Below are 14,581 nucleotides of genomic sequence, written 5' to 3'. Positions count from 1 at the left end.
GTATTCAGATCTATACCGCATTTTTCTAATGATTGCCCTTGAGCTTTGTTGATGGTGATTGCTAATCGAACATTCCCTGTGTCCCGGCCTTATTTATATATCCCCCCGGTGTCCCCTTTGTAGTTGTGTCCCTGTGTCCCGGTCGTCATTTATATTTCCTGTGTCCCGGTCGTCATTTGTGTCCCGGTGTCCCAGTCTGTAATTTCTCTTTGGGTGTCCCGGTCGTCATTTATATTCCCTGTGTCCCGGTTTTCAGGTCTGTAATTTCTCTTCGAGTGTCCCGGTCGTCATTTATATTCCCTGTGTCCCGGTCGTCATTAGTGTCTCGGTGTCCCGGTCTGTAGCGTCATCTTATAATAACGTCATATACAAAGCCTTATATACTTATAATGACTCCATATGCAAACCCACAAACAAACAAACATGCATACATACAACTTATTTATATATATATATATATATATATATATATATATATATATATATAATATATATATATATATATATATATATATATATATATATATATATATATATATATATATATAGTTTCTTTTTTAGTTTTTTCTTCTCTTAGTTTTTTTCTTTTTTAGTTTTTCTTTTTTTAGTTTCTTCTTTTTATGAATTTGTTTCCTTTTTTAGTTTTTTCTTCTTTTTTTATTTTTTTCTTTTTTAGTTTTTTCTTTTCTTTGTTTTTAGTTTTTCTTTTCTTTGTTTTTAGTTTTTCTTTTTTTTTCGATGAGTTTCAGCAATTCTTACCAACTGAGCGTTTGGCTTATGAAGAATAATATCTCGAGGTAAAAACTGTTCACCGACCATAACGATTGCCACTTCGTCGATAGTTGGAGCATTGTATCTACGCACATGTTGGCCAGTAGACGTTTTGTCAGCGGAAATAACAATTTTATGCGTATCAGTAGGCATCAAATCGATTGCTGTTTTTAACAGACGCACTAAATTATTATTTTCGTGGAAAAGATGTTGCAACTGGGAAACGATAGTCCTTTCAACGTCGGGAGAAATTTCGCAACGAGCATTCAATTCAGAATTTCTATCACTGATGAAGTACAGTTGTAAGAATTTATTATTCTTGCCTGAGAATGGTAGAAGGGACCCTGCTCTATGATAAATTTTCCCTTTTACTTTGAAAGTAGGCATAAATTGATTTTGATTTTCGATTTGGGCACCAAACGACGTCATTTGGAAACATGAGTTATATTTTCTGATGTTTAACAAAAAACGCTTAGATTCTGACTTAGTTCCAGTAAGCAAAGTCTTCAATGGCTCTGGTGGTGCAGCCAGTTGAGGAAGTTTAACTTTTCCTGAGGCGCAACACATTCCCATTGTTTCACCATTAAAATTCAAGGCCTTGCAATAGGGACAAATTTTAGATATAGTCCTGATTTGAACACATCTACTCAAGCTATAATCATCGACTGTGCTGTACCTGAATGCCAGGCGATAATTTTCAGGTTGCTCTTGTGATTCCTCAGCACGCTTTCTTTTGGTAATTTCTCTTTGAGACGCAAGTCTGTTTTCACGCTGCTGTTGTGATTCCTCGGCACGATTTCTTTTCTTACTTTCTATATTAGCCGCAAGCCTTTTGGCATTAACTCTTTGAGCAGCTTCTTCGGCTGTTTCTTCTGCCATTGTAGGATTTATACTAAAATTTCTCTTTAAATTAACTCTTTGAGCAGCTTCCTTTGCTGTTTCTTCTGTCATTTTAAGATCTATATTAAAAATTTCTCTTTGAAAGGCCTTCTTATATACTTATAATGACGTCATATACAGTCAACAAACATGACGTCAGTCGACAAACAACTTCATGACGGCATAATGCTCAATCCTTATAATGACGCCATTCAGAAAAAAATGACGTCAATCGACAGTGGATAAACATTACGTCAGTACACAAACAAATTATTTTTATATATATAGATTGGAGTTCGGTTTGGATGCATGATCTAATTGCTCATAGGCAGTTTTCAGCCTTTGTCAACGTAGCGTTAATCAGCCATACAAGGAGAGAATGTGACGTAAATTATGCAAGTAAAGTACGCAATTTTTCTGGGGTTCTGGCCATAGCTGGTATTACTTGTCACCCTTTTGAAAGTCTACATTCTTAAGTTGTTTTTTTTTTTTTATTTCAACATCCACGTAAATAATCCTTAGAAGCTTCACCTTAATGCCTTAGTTTGCTCAGTCGCAATATTTAGATCAACATTAGCTGCAGTATATGCATAGGACCTTTGGTTTCTTCAACATCCCCTTCAACAGACTCTGAAAGTTTTGACTTAATACCATCAACCGTTCCTGAAGCATTTCTGAGATGTCTGCTCAACAACCTGTGCAGGCATAGTGTGCTTTGAATTAGTTCCATACAGTTTCTATGTATCCAAAGTTTCTCGCCTTAATATCCTATGTTCCTAAGATATTGCTATTATATATTGCATATTATGAAGTTATAACAACTTCATGACGACATACAGCTCAATCCTTATAATGACGTCAGTCGACAAATATGAGGTCAGTCGACACACAAACATGACGTCATTCAACAGACAAACAACTTATATATATATATATATATATATATATATATATATATATATATATATATATATATATATATATATATATATAGATGTGTTAACAATAAACGAATGTCTATCTTACAGTCCTTGTCCTGAGGGCTGTGGGGAGGTTGACATCTCCAGAGGCATTATTATTGGACCTTTCAACAAGGGTGAAAAAAAAATAGATCTCTTAAAATTTCAATCGGATATGTTTTGGAGAATAATAGGCTCGGAGTGTGTGGCTGATTGCCATGCATTTAATTTTGACTCCTAAAAAGGGCACTAAAACTTACGACTTCCAATCAATTGAGCTCTATCTGATTCAAAGTTTATATGACCACCCATTCCATAGAAACCTTAAATGCTCTAGGACATTCCGGGAAAGAGAATGTCATGGAGGGAAGGGGGCTAGTTGCTCTTCATCATGGTTGAATCTTAAAAGGACACTAGAACTATACATTATATTTGGTATAAATGTCCAAAGTGTGAAACAATGGTGTTAGAGACGTTCAAGATAAGGCAGCTTGTTCTTCTGTTTCGAATAAGAAAAAATAGTGAATTTAAGTTTAAATTTCGTAAACCTAACATGTGACCCAAAGTAAGTGTACGTACATGTAAGTTTTGAAGTATGACCTAGTAGTGTATTAAAGGTTCAAAATAAGGTAACATGATATCTATTTAGATGTAGAACAAGAAACAGTTGTGAATTAAGGTTTATATTTCGTAATCCTTGCTTATGGTACTTTGACGACTAATCGAAAGTTACCATTCTTGAATCAGAGACAAATGTCGATTTTTCCTCACTAGCTATTTTTCCAACATGTTTTTTTTTTTCTACTATGGCTGTGGCTCGTTCATAATTTATGAACAAAATTGTCATTTGTAGCTTATTGACGAATGATTATTATTTTCTCGATTAATCTCAATAATGAAATTTTATTCCGAAATCTATGGAATTTTTGAACAATATTTTGAAAAATGGCACCGTATCGAAACAAAAAGTACACCATTAGAATCGCTATGTCTGAAAACCCCTTTACAGGAAATCTACAGTCCCTTGGCTTAAACAACAAGAAAGATTACTTTTTTTCCATGGGTTGCACTTATTTTTTCTTCTTAACTGTTAGCAGGGTACTGGAACATCATAGAGAGTTGTTTAAGCGATTGTTTTATATACATGCTTTTGTAAGTACCAAAACATGATGTTAAAAATGAAACTTTTTTTTTATACAAAACTGCATCTTGACATACACGATGGTGAATGACATCATACCATAAATGACGTTATATTAAAACATGATGACGTCAGTTGCAATGATGTCAACATCAATATAACAGGCAGAAAGGTCAAGCAAACTTAATAGTTATATATCAGAGAAGAAATGCTTAAAAACAAAGAGAAACCAACAGCAGGTAACCAAGACTATGAAATAAATACTAAGTTCCAACAAATTTTCAACGAATCTCCAATCTCCTACGAAATTCCAAGAAACGAAGACAAGGAGTCTTCAAGTATAGTGACTGATAATCTGTTAAGCTGTGGAATACAAAACTCAATTTCTGAGGTGTCTGGGGATGCTCATGAAATCAGTAGGGAAATATCTTTACAGGAACAGATGCATCAACAGTGTCAAAAGGATTCTTTCTGGCCTCAATCAGCGAAAAGTAATGAAGGAAAAAGAGTCCAAGAGCCAGTTGCTAATTATGGATTATGTAAAAGACAAGAAAATATTAAAGATAAACGAAGTCCAGAACTGTCTTCAGTTGTCAACACTTTTCAAGATTCAGAGACTTCTGACTCCCCTATCTTAGATTTTCCAACAATGATTGATTCACATACGTCTCAGAAATTTATAGGGCATGGAAATTTTTTCAATGAGGTACATCAAACTTCGCGAACAGAATATGCTTCGGAAGTTGAAAAGCCCAATAAATTAGAAAATATTCAAGCTCTTTTCCCCAAAATAGAATGGACACGAGAGCGTAATAAAGAAGCTGCCGGGACTTACAGAAAGAGAAAGAAAGATTACCTTGAACTTGAGCGCCAAGTCATAGCAAACATCGACTTTCCAGCCGAAAATCTAGGAGCCGTGTCAATTAGAGAAGATGGAATTGATTTACTAAGGGAAAGGGAGTCTTTCCAGACAACAAATATTTCAGGAGATGAAATTCTGAAGCCTTTGGATTTATCAACTAGATCACAAGCTGGTGGATCATCTTTCTCCAGCACTCAAACTTTCGAAGATGACGCATTTGATATATCAAGGAAAAGAGAACCTGGATTATCTTTTTGTAACACTCTAAGTTTCGAAGAAGTTAAGACAGGCGTTGTGGAACCGAACTCCTTAAGTGCTTTACAAGAATCTACAAATAAATTTAGGAGAGTGAGATCGAAAAACCAAGGAGGAAAAAATGTTGAGTGTTTTGATAGATATTCTCTCAAATTTCAATCAAATGTTAAAGAGCTTGAGCCTAAAAATGTATTAGCGAGACAAGAGGAAATAACACTGAAAGGGCTGACTCAAAGAAACTGTCGTCAAAATTCAGATGATCGCCTTAGTGCATGTGAAAAGGTAGCCAAGCGCAAGGAAGGTAATAGAATAGCCGCTAAAAAGTATAGAATGAAAAAGAAAATGAAACTCCAGGAACTGCAAGAAATGGTTGTAAAATTGGAAACATTGCAGAGAGGAAAAACACTGCAGTGAGAGATTATAAAACACACTAGAAAAAAACTAGTTTCGTGTCGTATTTAATCGTAGTTGACGCTGTGAAGAGGGTAAAATAGCATTTGTTTATCTACTTTAGAAGACGATATCTTTCTATCTCAAACTAAAGACTAGAGGATCATTGTTTTCCTAAATCAGCATGAGAAATTGAGAAATTGCTTGAATTGCATTGAGAAATTGCTGAAGCTTGGCTAATTCGAAAAGCGGATGAAGATTTGCTAGATGTGTTCTAGACAAATTGCCTAAGGACTGTACTGGGTACCCGGATGAATGACATTATTTCAAACATTAGGCTGTACGAAAAATGTGGTTCGATCCCGCTTTCTTGGGCTATAATGAGAGAAAGGTTGAGATGGCTTGGGCAAGTTCTGCGGATGAAGGATGGCAGGTCGCCGAAGATTGTCCTTTTTGGCCAACTGTCAAGGGCTAAACGGAAAGCTGGTCGTCCATGGTTAGGGCGGGAGGATATCTTAAAGAATGATTTGATGAAAATGGGACTTCCTGTGAGGGTTTAAAGAAGGAGGCTCTGAATAGACTGGGTTGTAGGAGAAGTGTGCGTAGTTGCGTTGGCTTCAGGTGGCTGTGTGCTGTGGTGAGTTGTTAGTACTAGTACTAGGTAGTAGTAATAGTTTTGACTAGTTCAAACTTACTCCCAGCTCGAATTTTTTACTCAATGATACAAGAGCAGTTTAACACCGTCCTTGACTGTGTTTTTAAATAAACATAATATTCTTTTAAACAATCAAGATCTTAAAGGAACTCTGTGAAAATATTTAGTTTTAAAAACGCCTTTCTCCTAAGTTGTTTAATATTTTTATAAATGATGTTGCTAACTTTCATGGGCTCCAAAAGTTAGCCTAGGGACTCAAAAACTATCTCATTTATTATTTTTCAGATGATATTGCTTTGGTGGTGCAGTATCACCACCAAAATTAAAATAAGAATATAATATTAACTACACAATATAATAATATAAAATTGAAAATTTTTTTTTTAAAAAAAGGAGTGTAGGTGGTGAAGAAAAGTATAGATTTAAACTTAATAATAAGGAACTAATTATAAGTAAAACAATGAAATGTTTAGGGTTTATCTTATCGGAAGATGGAAGCCTAAAGAGTCATGTTGATGAAATACTTGAGAGAGGTAGAGTGGCTATGTCGGCAATTTTTAGAAACCTGACGATAATGGAGATTAAAAACCTATATTTGCATAAAAGATTATTTATTACAAAAATTTTACCCTTGATAGAATATGGAGCAGAGATATGGGTTGGAGAAACGGTGCAGCAACTGGAGTCTCTTCAGTTCCAGTATTATAAAAGAGCGTTAGGTCTACATTAGACAACTCATTAACGGATTCTGATAGGTGATATGGGCCTGTTTTTTTGTTGTTTTTTTTTTTAAGCCACGTAGGTCTATTTTAATGCTTAGATTCTGGCTGAAGTTAATTAAGAGTAATGAAGATAGACTAGTAAGAGCGGCATATGATCAGATGTTGAAAGGTGGTCTAGAAACTTCGTTGTCATCCCAAATAAAATCATTGCTAGGAAAATTCGGAATGCCTTACTCATGGTATAGTGGTCTTTTTTCTAGTGATATACCTGCAGAGTCAGGAAATTCAGTATTGGCAAGAGCTGGTTTTATAAACTCAACACATAATAATCAGGCAAAATCTAGTTTTGGCGAGGAAGTTTATTTTAACTTTAATATACCGGCTATGATTCTACGTCTTTGGATTCAGCTTAGGGTGAATTGTCTTCCAATCCAGAACAGGCAAAAAATGATCGACAAAAACAAAAGATAGTTGATCCTGATAGGTGGTATGTTTGTCCGCTTTGTAATGATGAGGATGAAGACTTGGATCTTTTTTTCGGAAAAGCCCAGTGCTCTTTGATTTACGGGAATAATATTTACATGGGATTAATTTGATGCTTCCTGGTATCCTGCAAAATAGTAACCCAATCATAATATTTCCCGTGGGAAAATCGTGTTATATAAATCTTTTGTAAGAAGAAAATTTTATATGTTAAATTCTTTTTTTGTCGCTTGATTAGGTATTTCCGCGTTGTATGCTGTTTCTGTGTGTGCTTATAATTTGTACTGTTTTCCTTGTTTTCCTTCCTTGTTTACTTCCTTGTTTTTTATTTATTTATATTTTTGTTTTTATATGGTGCTTGGGCTTTTGAAATGCACTTATCTATCTATAAACCATTTCTCATTGTATTAAATAAAAAAAAAACTATTTTTTTTTAACTGAAAGTAAGGAGCGACATTAAAACTTAAAACGAACAGAAATTACTCCGTATACGAAATGGGTTTTCCCTTCCTCAACGCCTCGCTCTTTACGCTAAAGGTTTTAATTGTTTTAAGAATTAGAATTGTGGTAGAGTTAAACTTTAGCGTAAAGAGCGAGGGATTGCGGAGGGGAAAACCCATTTCATATACGGAGTAATTTCTGTTCGTTTTAAGTTTTAATGTCGCTCCTTACTTTCAGTTAAAAAAAACTAGTTTTTTATTTAATTTCTGAACATTTTTGAATTAATGCATGTTTGATTTTGGCTCTCCGCACATAAATTATTAAAATGAAATTTTCATACTAATTCTTTTTTTGGCTAAATGGCTTTCTCTTAATTTTGATCAGACGATCTTGAGAAATAAGGGGTAGGGAAGAAGCCGTAGTTGCCCTCCAGTTTTTCGGTTACTTAAAAAGGCAACTACAACTTTTAATTTTTGACGAACGTTTTTATTAGTAAAAAATATACGTAACTTAAGAATTAATTTACTTAACAAACTTTTATATTCCTATATTTTTATTATGTATATGAGGGGGTTTGTCTCCCAGTTAATACCTCGCTCTTTATACTAAATCTTAAGTTTTGTCCCAATTCTTTAAGAATAGCCCCTGAAACAGAAAGGCCGTAGAATAAGTAGTTGAAATTACTAAAAATACTTTAGCATAAAGAGCGATGTATTTATCTCCTCCTAAATACCTCGCTCTTTATGCTAAAGTATTTTTAGAACCCCTCATATGCTTAATAGTCTCTGTTCGTTTAAGTTTTAATGCTACTCCTTACTTTCAATTGAAAAAACTTTTTCATGTTTATTTTTTTCATTTTTTTTTATAGTAGTGCTAGAAAATCCTGCGCCCTTTTCATTGAGTTTCTCTTCCCCCATGACATATTCTTCCAAGGAAAGATCCTCCGACATAGCCCCCTCCCCCCAACCCCCCTAACCAAAAGAATCCCCCTGAAAACGTCTGTACACTTCCCAATAACCATAACTGTATGTAAAAGCTGGTCAAAGTTTGTTACTTGCAGCCCCTCCCTTAGGGACTGTGGGGGAGTAAGTCATCCCCAAAGATGTAGTTATTATGGTTTTCGACTATGCGGAACAAAATGGCTATCTCAAAATTTTGATCCGACCCCGACAAGTATCCGACACGTTTCGGGGGAATGACCTACATATTCCTATCAGGATATGATTAGCAAATATTCGATCTCAACTAAATAAAAGGAATGTCCAGTTATTATAATACTTAATATTCATGCCATGACAATTATATGAATAAATTTATTGTCTTTTGAAAATATTGCTTAGCATTGGGATATGCATATAGTTGAAATTAACAAAGTCGTCTGTATTTTAAGCATTGATACGACATCCCTTGGTCATCCATGTCCCAACCTACAAGGGGACCCCAATACCCCTCCCCCAACTTTTACCCATCCTTTTTTGGACTCGGAATTTTTGGACTGGTGAATATGGGTTTTTGGATTTTTTTTTTGGAGACTGCCCCAGTGATACTTACGGCAGGACATTGACACTACCTGGTTTATTGTATTTTTTCAATCAGTATTTTTTTGTATATTGGAATGATAAACACTTGCATCATATTTAAAAAAAAGTGAGGATAAATATTCCAAGAAAGTGCCTGCAAATTATAAAGTTATGTTTGCGTTGAATGCTGAAGAAGACAAATATTTGAACTATCAGACAAGCATTCATGGATATATTATTAGAAATGTATGCGTACGTTGTCTTGAAAGCGAAAGATTAAGTTCCTTTTGAACATCGAAAAGATTCAACTTTTACAATGGTGGATATGCGAGAGTAGAAATTGTAGAGTAAAACTGGAGGGCACCTAGGCCCCCTCCCACGCTCATTTCCCCAAAAGTCACCGGATCAAAATTGTGAGATAGCCGTTTTATTCACCTTAGTCGAAAAACCTAATAACTATGTCTTTAGGGACGACTTACTCCCCCGCAGTCCCCGTTGGAGGGGCTCCAAGTTTGACCCAACAAACTTTGACCTGTGTTTACATATAGTAATGGTTACTGGGAAGTGTACAGACGTTTTCAGGGAGATTTTTTTTGGTTTAGGGGGAGAGTTGAGGGGGGTTACTTGGGAGGATATTTCCATGGATGAACTTTTCATGGGGGAAGAGAATTTCCCTAGCACATTTTTTTTCCTGTTATGTAATGTACTTCCAAAATTCACACAGATTGTCCGTAATTTTATTAATAGCAAAGGAATTGGCTAATGAGCATAAACTAGTACAAGTTCAGCCTCTGACCCTTGTATTAATATGATGGTCTTCTTCATCATGAATATGGTGCCAAACGCTCATATATGGCACGTGCAACTGGGTGGAGGAGAGTTTGTGACCTTATTCTTTAGAAAATTTTGAATTTCAATGATTCCACGTGTATTTTCATATAACTTGTTTTTTTTATTTGATTCAAAGCTGAAGTACAATTAAATGTCAAGTAATGTTTTACAACAATTACTCGTTTCTGCTGGACTTCATGCGTGTGCTTATGGATGATTGCGCCACCATGTACCATGTCCAGTGGCGTCAGTTCACAAAAACTTATAGAGGTAAGGGGATGTATTTTTCAATACCCATCTAGAGCAAACTTTTTTTCAATGAAAAGACAAAAAAGCATTTTTCAAAGAAAAAACTAAATTTTATAGAATCCGACGGAGGGAAAAAATCGGGGTACAAGTCTCCTACCCTCCCTCATTAACATCACTGTATATGTCATCAGCCTGTGTCTCGTGGCATAAATGATCTTTTCCACATTTTCAAGCTGATTTGCTATCTTGCAATTTGTGCCGATAGCATTTTGGCCTTATTTCAGCAAAAATCTTGTTCGTTGCAAAAAAGGTAATTTATTTTACTCTACTGTCACATAAAAACGGCCCCTAGATCTTTGAATTTTGGTTTGAATGAATGTTCTCCAGGTATTTACTACAAGTGGGTCAATATACTAAAAAAAAAAAGGTATGTGAAGATCAGGCCCGTTTTGCGTTGGTATTTCCTCCCTTTTATAAAACAAATTCATTTTTTATGCTAATAATTTTTATATGTAATTTAAAATTGATTTATATTTTTCCTTTGCATCGAAACTAATATTAAATAGCTTTCAGGGGCAAATTGATTGATCTCATATTTCTAATTTCAAAATTCCGAACTTCGAAAAGCTATAAACTAGCAAGCATTATTATCTACTACCGGTTATATCGGTTTTATTGAGCTATGTAATAAAAAGAATTGACTAAGAGTGAAGGGGCTAGAGTGAGAAATGAAAATATAAATTTTTGAAGTCTTTAGCCTATGATATAACATTTACTATTTTTTAAAGGATATTCGATGACAGTTTCCAAGTTCTGTCTGTCCAGAGCCGTTCGAAGGGGAAGGGAGGACACTAGAGTTGCTTCTTCGAACGGTAGTTCTGGGGCCGCGGCTTGGGGTTGACCACTTTGATCAAATTTTTCACTGATTTTTTTTTTCTTATCTTTGAATTGGAAGAGGGATGTTGTAAATAATTTTTCCTTTGGCTCCAACAACCCCAGGAACGGCTCTTTGTCAGATCCCCTTTCTATAACTGCTGCTAGCTTGAGGCATCACTTGCACTCCAATCGGTGCGATTGTTATTCGTACTTTCCTGAAAGAAATATATATTAAGAGTTTTCAAAGCGAGAGAAATAAAAAAATGGACTTCTTCTCAAATAAAACAAGGCCGTATCCAGAGTAAAGCTGTTACCTGGCTGCAGTTCATTCCCCCCCCCCCTACCTCGAAGGCTAAATTCTACTCGTAAAAGGCTGCACAAATGCAAATAAACTAATGCTGATGCATTTTGTTAAGTTTTATGTAAGCCACCTGGAACAAAACACCCAAAACAATTTACTCGAACAAAACACCCAAAACACCTTATACGGAGTGACGGGTGTTCTTGTGCTTCTTCCATCCCCCCCCCCAATCCCCTCAGTCAAAATTTAAATTTTACCCATAAAATAAAATGGCTACAAAAATGCATATAAGTAAATTTTGGCACGTTCTGTATAGTTTTTTTCCCACCCCCTCAAAAAATTATAGTCTCTCCCTCCAAAATAATCCCAGATATAGCCATACCAAAACTAAAGCGTTCCCAATACATATTGTTTTCAATGAAATAAAGCTTAGATTGTAAAACGGAAGAGAAGCGAAAGAAAACACTTTTTTTGTATTAATTGATTAGTCCTGGGATGTCATTTTTCATTGTTGCCTTGTGGATAATATTATAACAAATTAAAACTGCATTTATTTAATAACTATCTCATTTTTATGAACAAATTGGCTATCTCAAAATTTTGATTGGATGTGTTTGGGGAAATGGTGGATGTGGGAGAAAGGTTAGTTTCCCACTAATCACTTTTGACTATTGAAAAAGGAACTAGCCCTGTCAATATCAAATCGAATGAACCTTTTAGAAGTTTCTATGACAACAAATACCCATCTCAAAATTTCTATCAGATACATTTTGGGAAAATACAAGGTGGGGGGAGGGTATTCACCTTCCTATCACTCTGAATCTCATAAACGGGACTTCTGATTAACCATCCAATGAGCCCTCTCCCAAGTTTATATGATCACTCTTTCTATATAAATCTTATGTGCCCCAGGGCATAACTTACAGTCCTTGTCCTAAAGGCCTTGGGGTGGTTGTCATCGTCAAAGGCCTAATTCCGGACCTTCCAACTACATTGAACAAAACGGCTATCTCAAAATCTTTATTGGATGTTTTTGGAAAATGGTGGGCGTGGAAGGGGTGTTCTAGTTTTTTTCTAAGGTTTTCCCCTTTAAACATCCTAGCTGCGAACCAAATAATTTTACAATGGAATATTATGAAGGGTGTCCCCCTTTTGTTTAAGGGTCAAACCTGTTGACATCGAAGTCTTCTTTATTTTTTAGGTGAAAAACTCAATGCCATTTGGATTACTATTTGATATTGATGGTGTTATTGTTCGAGGAAGACAAGTACTACCGACTGCTATTGAGGCTTTTAGAAATCTCGTTGACAAAACTGGTAAATTTAAAGTGCCCACTGTTTTTGTCACCAATGCTGGCAATAATTTAAGAAGTCAAAAGGCCAAGCAGCTCTCAGAATGGCTGAATATCAAGGTAGCACAATTTATTTCATATTTATTTTAGGAAATATATATTAGTATTTCCACGCCAACTAAATATTCCCAAAAACAGAAAGAATTAGTTAATTTGGAATTGGCTGTACAATCTAAAGACAAACATTTCCAGGCAAGACCATGAAATAGTGCCTCAGGTTTGAAAAGAAAAACTACTGTGTTTGACCGAATGTCTTTATAAACCAAAGGGTATATCATGCACTGGATGGTGTTAGGAGGGAGGGAGCCTTACTCTATTTGTGATATTTTTTGTTGCTTTATGTGCTATTTAAATTATTAATTTTAGTTCGTTTTCGTTTTAATGTTCACTTACTATATAACTTCATTTCCGTTTTAATGTCACTTTGCCTAAAAAAAGCGGAAATGTTTAAAAAAAAATTTTGATTGTTTTCAATTGAAATAGTTTATTATGAGTTAGTTGCAGGAGTGTTTTTAAAATCTTTTTTATGTTGCTCCTTGCTTTCAGTTGAAAAAATGTTTTATTTATTTAATTTGGTTCAATGACGAGCTAAGTTCCGACTTGGTGTGAAAACATGTGGTGTAAAGTCCAAACGTTGAAATTTCGATGTCATGGTGTGAAAATGATTTAAATCTTCACCCAGGGCTAAAAAAGGCTTAGTCCGATCTAGGGAATTTCTCTAAATTGGGAAGTTCGCTTGACTCCAAGTCGACGGAAGGCTTTGGCAAAGAATGTGCAGTACAAATTGGTTGTCATAAATGTATTTGTTTCTCAAATATGTTTTCCATTACTGCGGAAATTGGGTAATGACGAAATAAGTTATAATTAAAACCTTTTTTTTATTTGATTACCAAGTCTGTATATCTTCCTATCCTCACTTTTTGGGTGAGCGGTTTTCAACCCTCTCGGATCTGCTCTTGATGCATGACACTGGTGGGTTGTTTTTTTTAACAGTTACTTCGGCATTTATTATCAGATTTTTTTTTGTCAAACATTTAAGTATTTTGGTTTGTAATCGGTCATTTATTGACAATTAAAATTTAGAAGAGGCACCTACTTTGGAAGAAGAAAGAGTTTATTCACTTAGAATTTGCCTATGATGTATTTGATGGGTGTACTTATTCTTACTTTTTTATCCTAACTTATTCTTATTATCATGTAGCTTCATTTTCATATATTTCGAATTATTATTTTTAGATAACTGAAGATCAAGTTGTGATGGGCCATTCTCCTTTAAGAATGTTCAGTCAGTATCACAATCATCATGTTCTAGTCTGTGGTCAAGGACCCATTTTGGATATTGCTGAGAACCTTGGATTCACCAAAGTATCTACTATTGATAGTATTAGGACAGCCTTTCCTTCACTGGACGCAGTGGACTGTCAAAGACGAGCTTCTTTGGTACTCTATCTTTTCTTATTTTTTATTTGTGTATTTTTTGTCAATTTTTTATAACGCATACAGTTTTATTTTTTCCGAACTCTGGATAATATTCTTTTACTTGTCCGTATTTGAGTGGAAGATGGGTAAGTATTGAATAATCACATAAATGACCTACGAGTAAAGTGAAAATACCACTCGATGTGTTTTTTATGCTCTTTCTGAATATAGTAATTGTTTTTGGCACAAATACAAATTTAACCTAACTTAACCTAACCTTTCTAAATATTCCCATGCGTTTGTTGATTCTCGAATTTGTAGCTGTCGATTCAATTTATAGATAAGGGATTTTAATAAGAGTGACGCTAACAGAGGTATATGAGCTGTATCTTAAATAAGAGAAAAATATATCATCTTTGAGGATTCATATAGGGCTTCAAACTTAAATTGAGCCGAAGACGATTATTATATTCGGA

The 14,581-nt window shown here is 34.9% G+C and overlaps 2 protein-coding genes across 3 annotated transcripts in view; both read left to right on the top strand.

Moving 5' to 3' along the window:
* LOC136037985 (WASH complex subunit 4-like) overlaps positions 1-14,581 on the top strand; it is a 444,769-nt gene that overhangs the window by 90,748 nt on the left and 339,440 nt on the right. The window lies entirely within an intron of this gene.
* Positions 1-14,581, top strand: part of LOC136037983 (haloacid dehalogenase-like hydrolase domain-containing 5) — a 50,980-nt gene that overhangs the window by 17,094 nt on the left and 19,305 nt on the right. For both annotated transcript variants that reach the window (XM_065720885.1, XM_065720886.1), the window contains 2 exons: positions 12,537-12,746; positions 13,923-14,126. In XM_065720885.1, coding sequence (XP_065576957.1) covers positions 12,537-12,746; positions 13,923-14,126 — 414 coding nt within the window. The remainder of the gene's footprint in view (positions 1-12,536; positions 12,747-13,922; positions 14,127-14,581) is intronic.

Source organism: Artemia franciscana, chromosome 17, assembly GCF_032884065.1.
Source record: "Artemia franciscana chromosome 17, ASM3288406v1, whole genome shotgun sequence".
Taxonomy (NCBI): domain Eukaryota; kingdom Metazoa; phylum Arthropoda; class Branchiopoda; order Anostraca; family Artemiidae; genus Artemia; species Artemia franciscana.
Note: the sequence above shows the minus strand (reverse complement) of the source record. Positions and strands in the feature narration are given on the sequence as shown.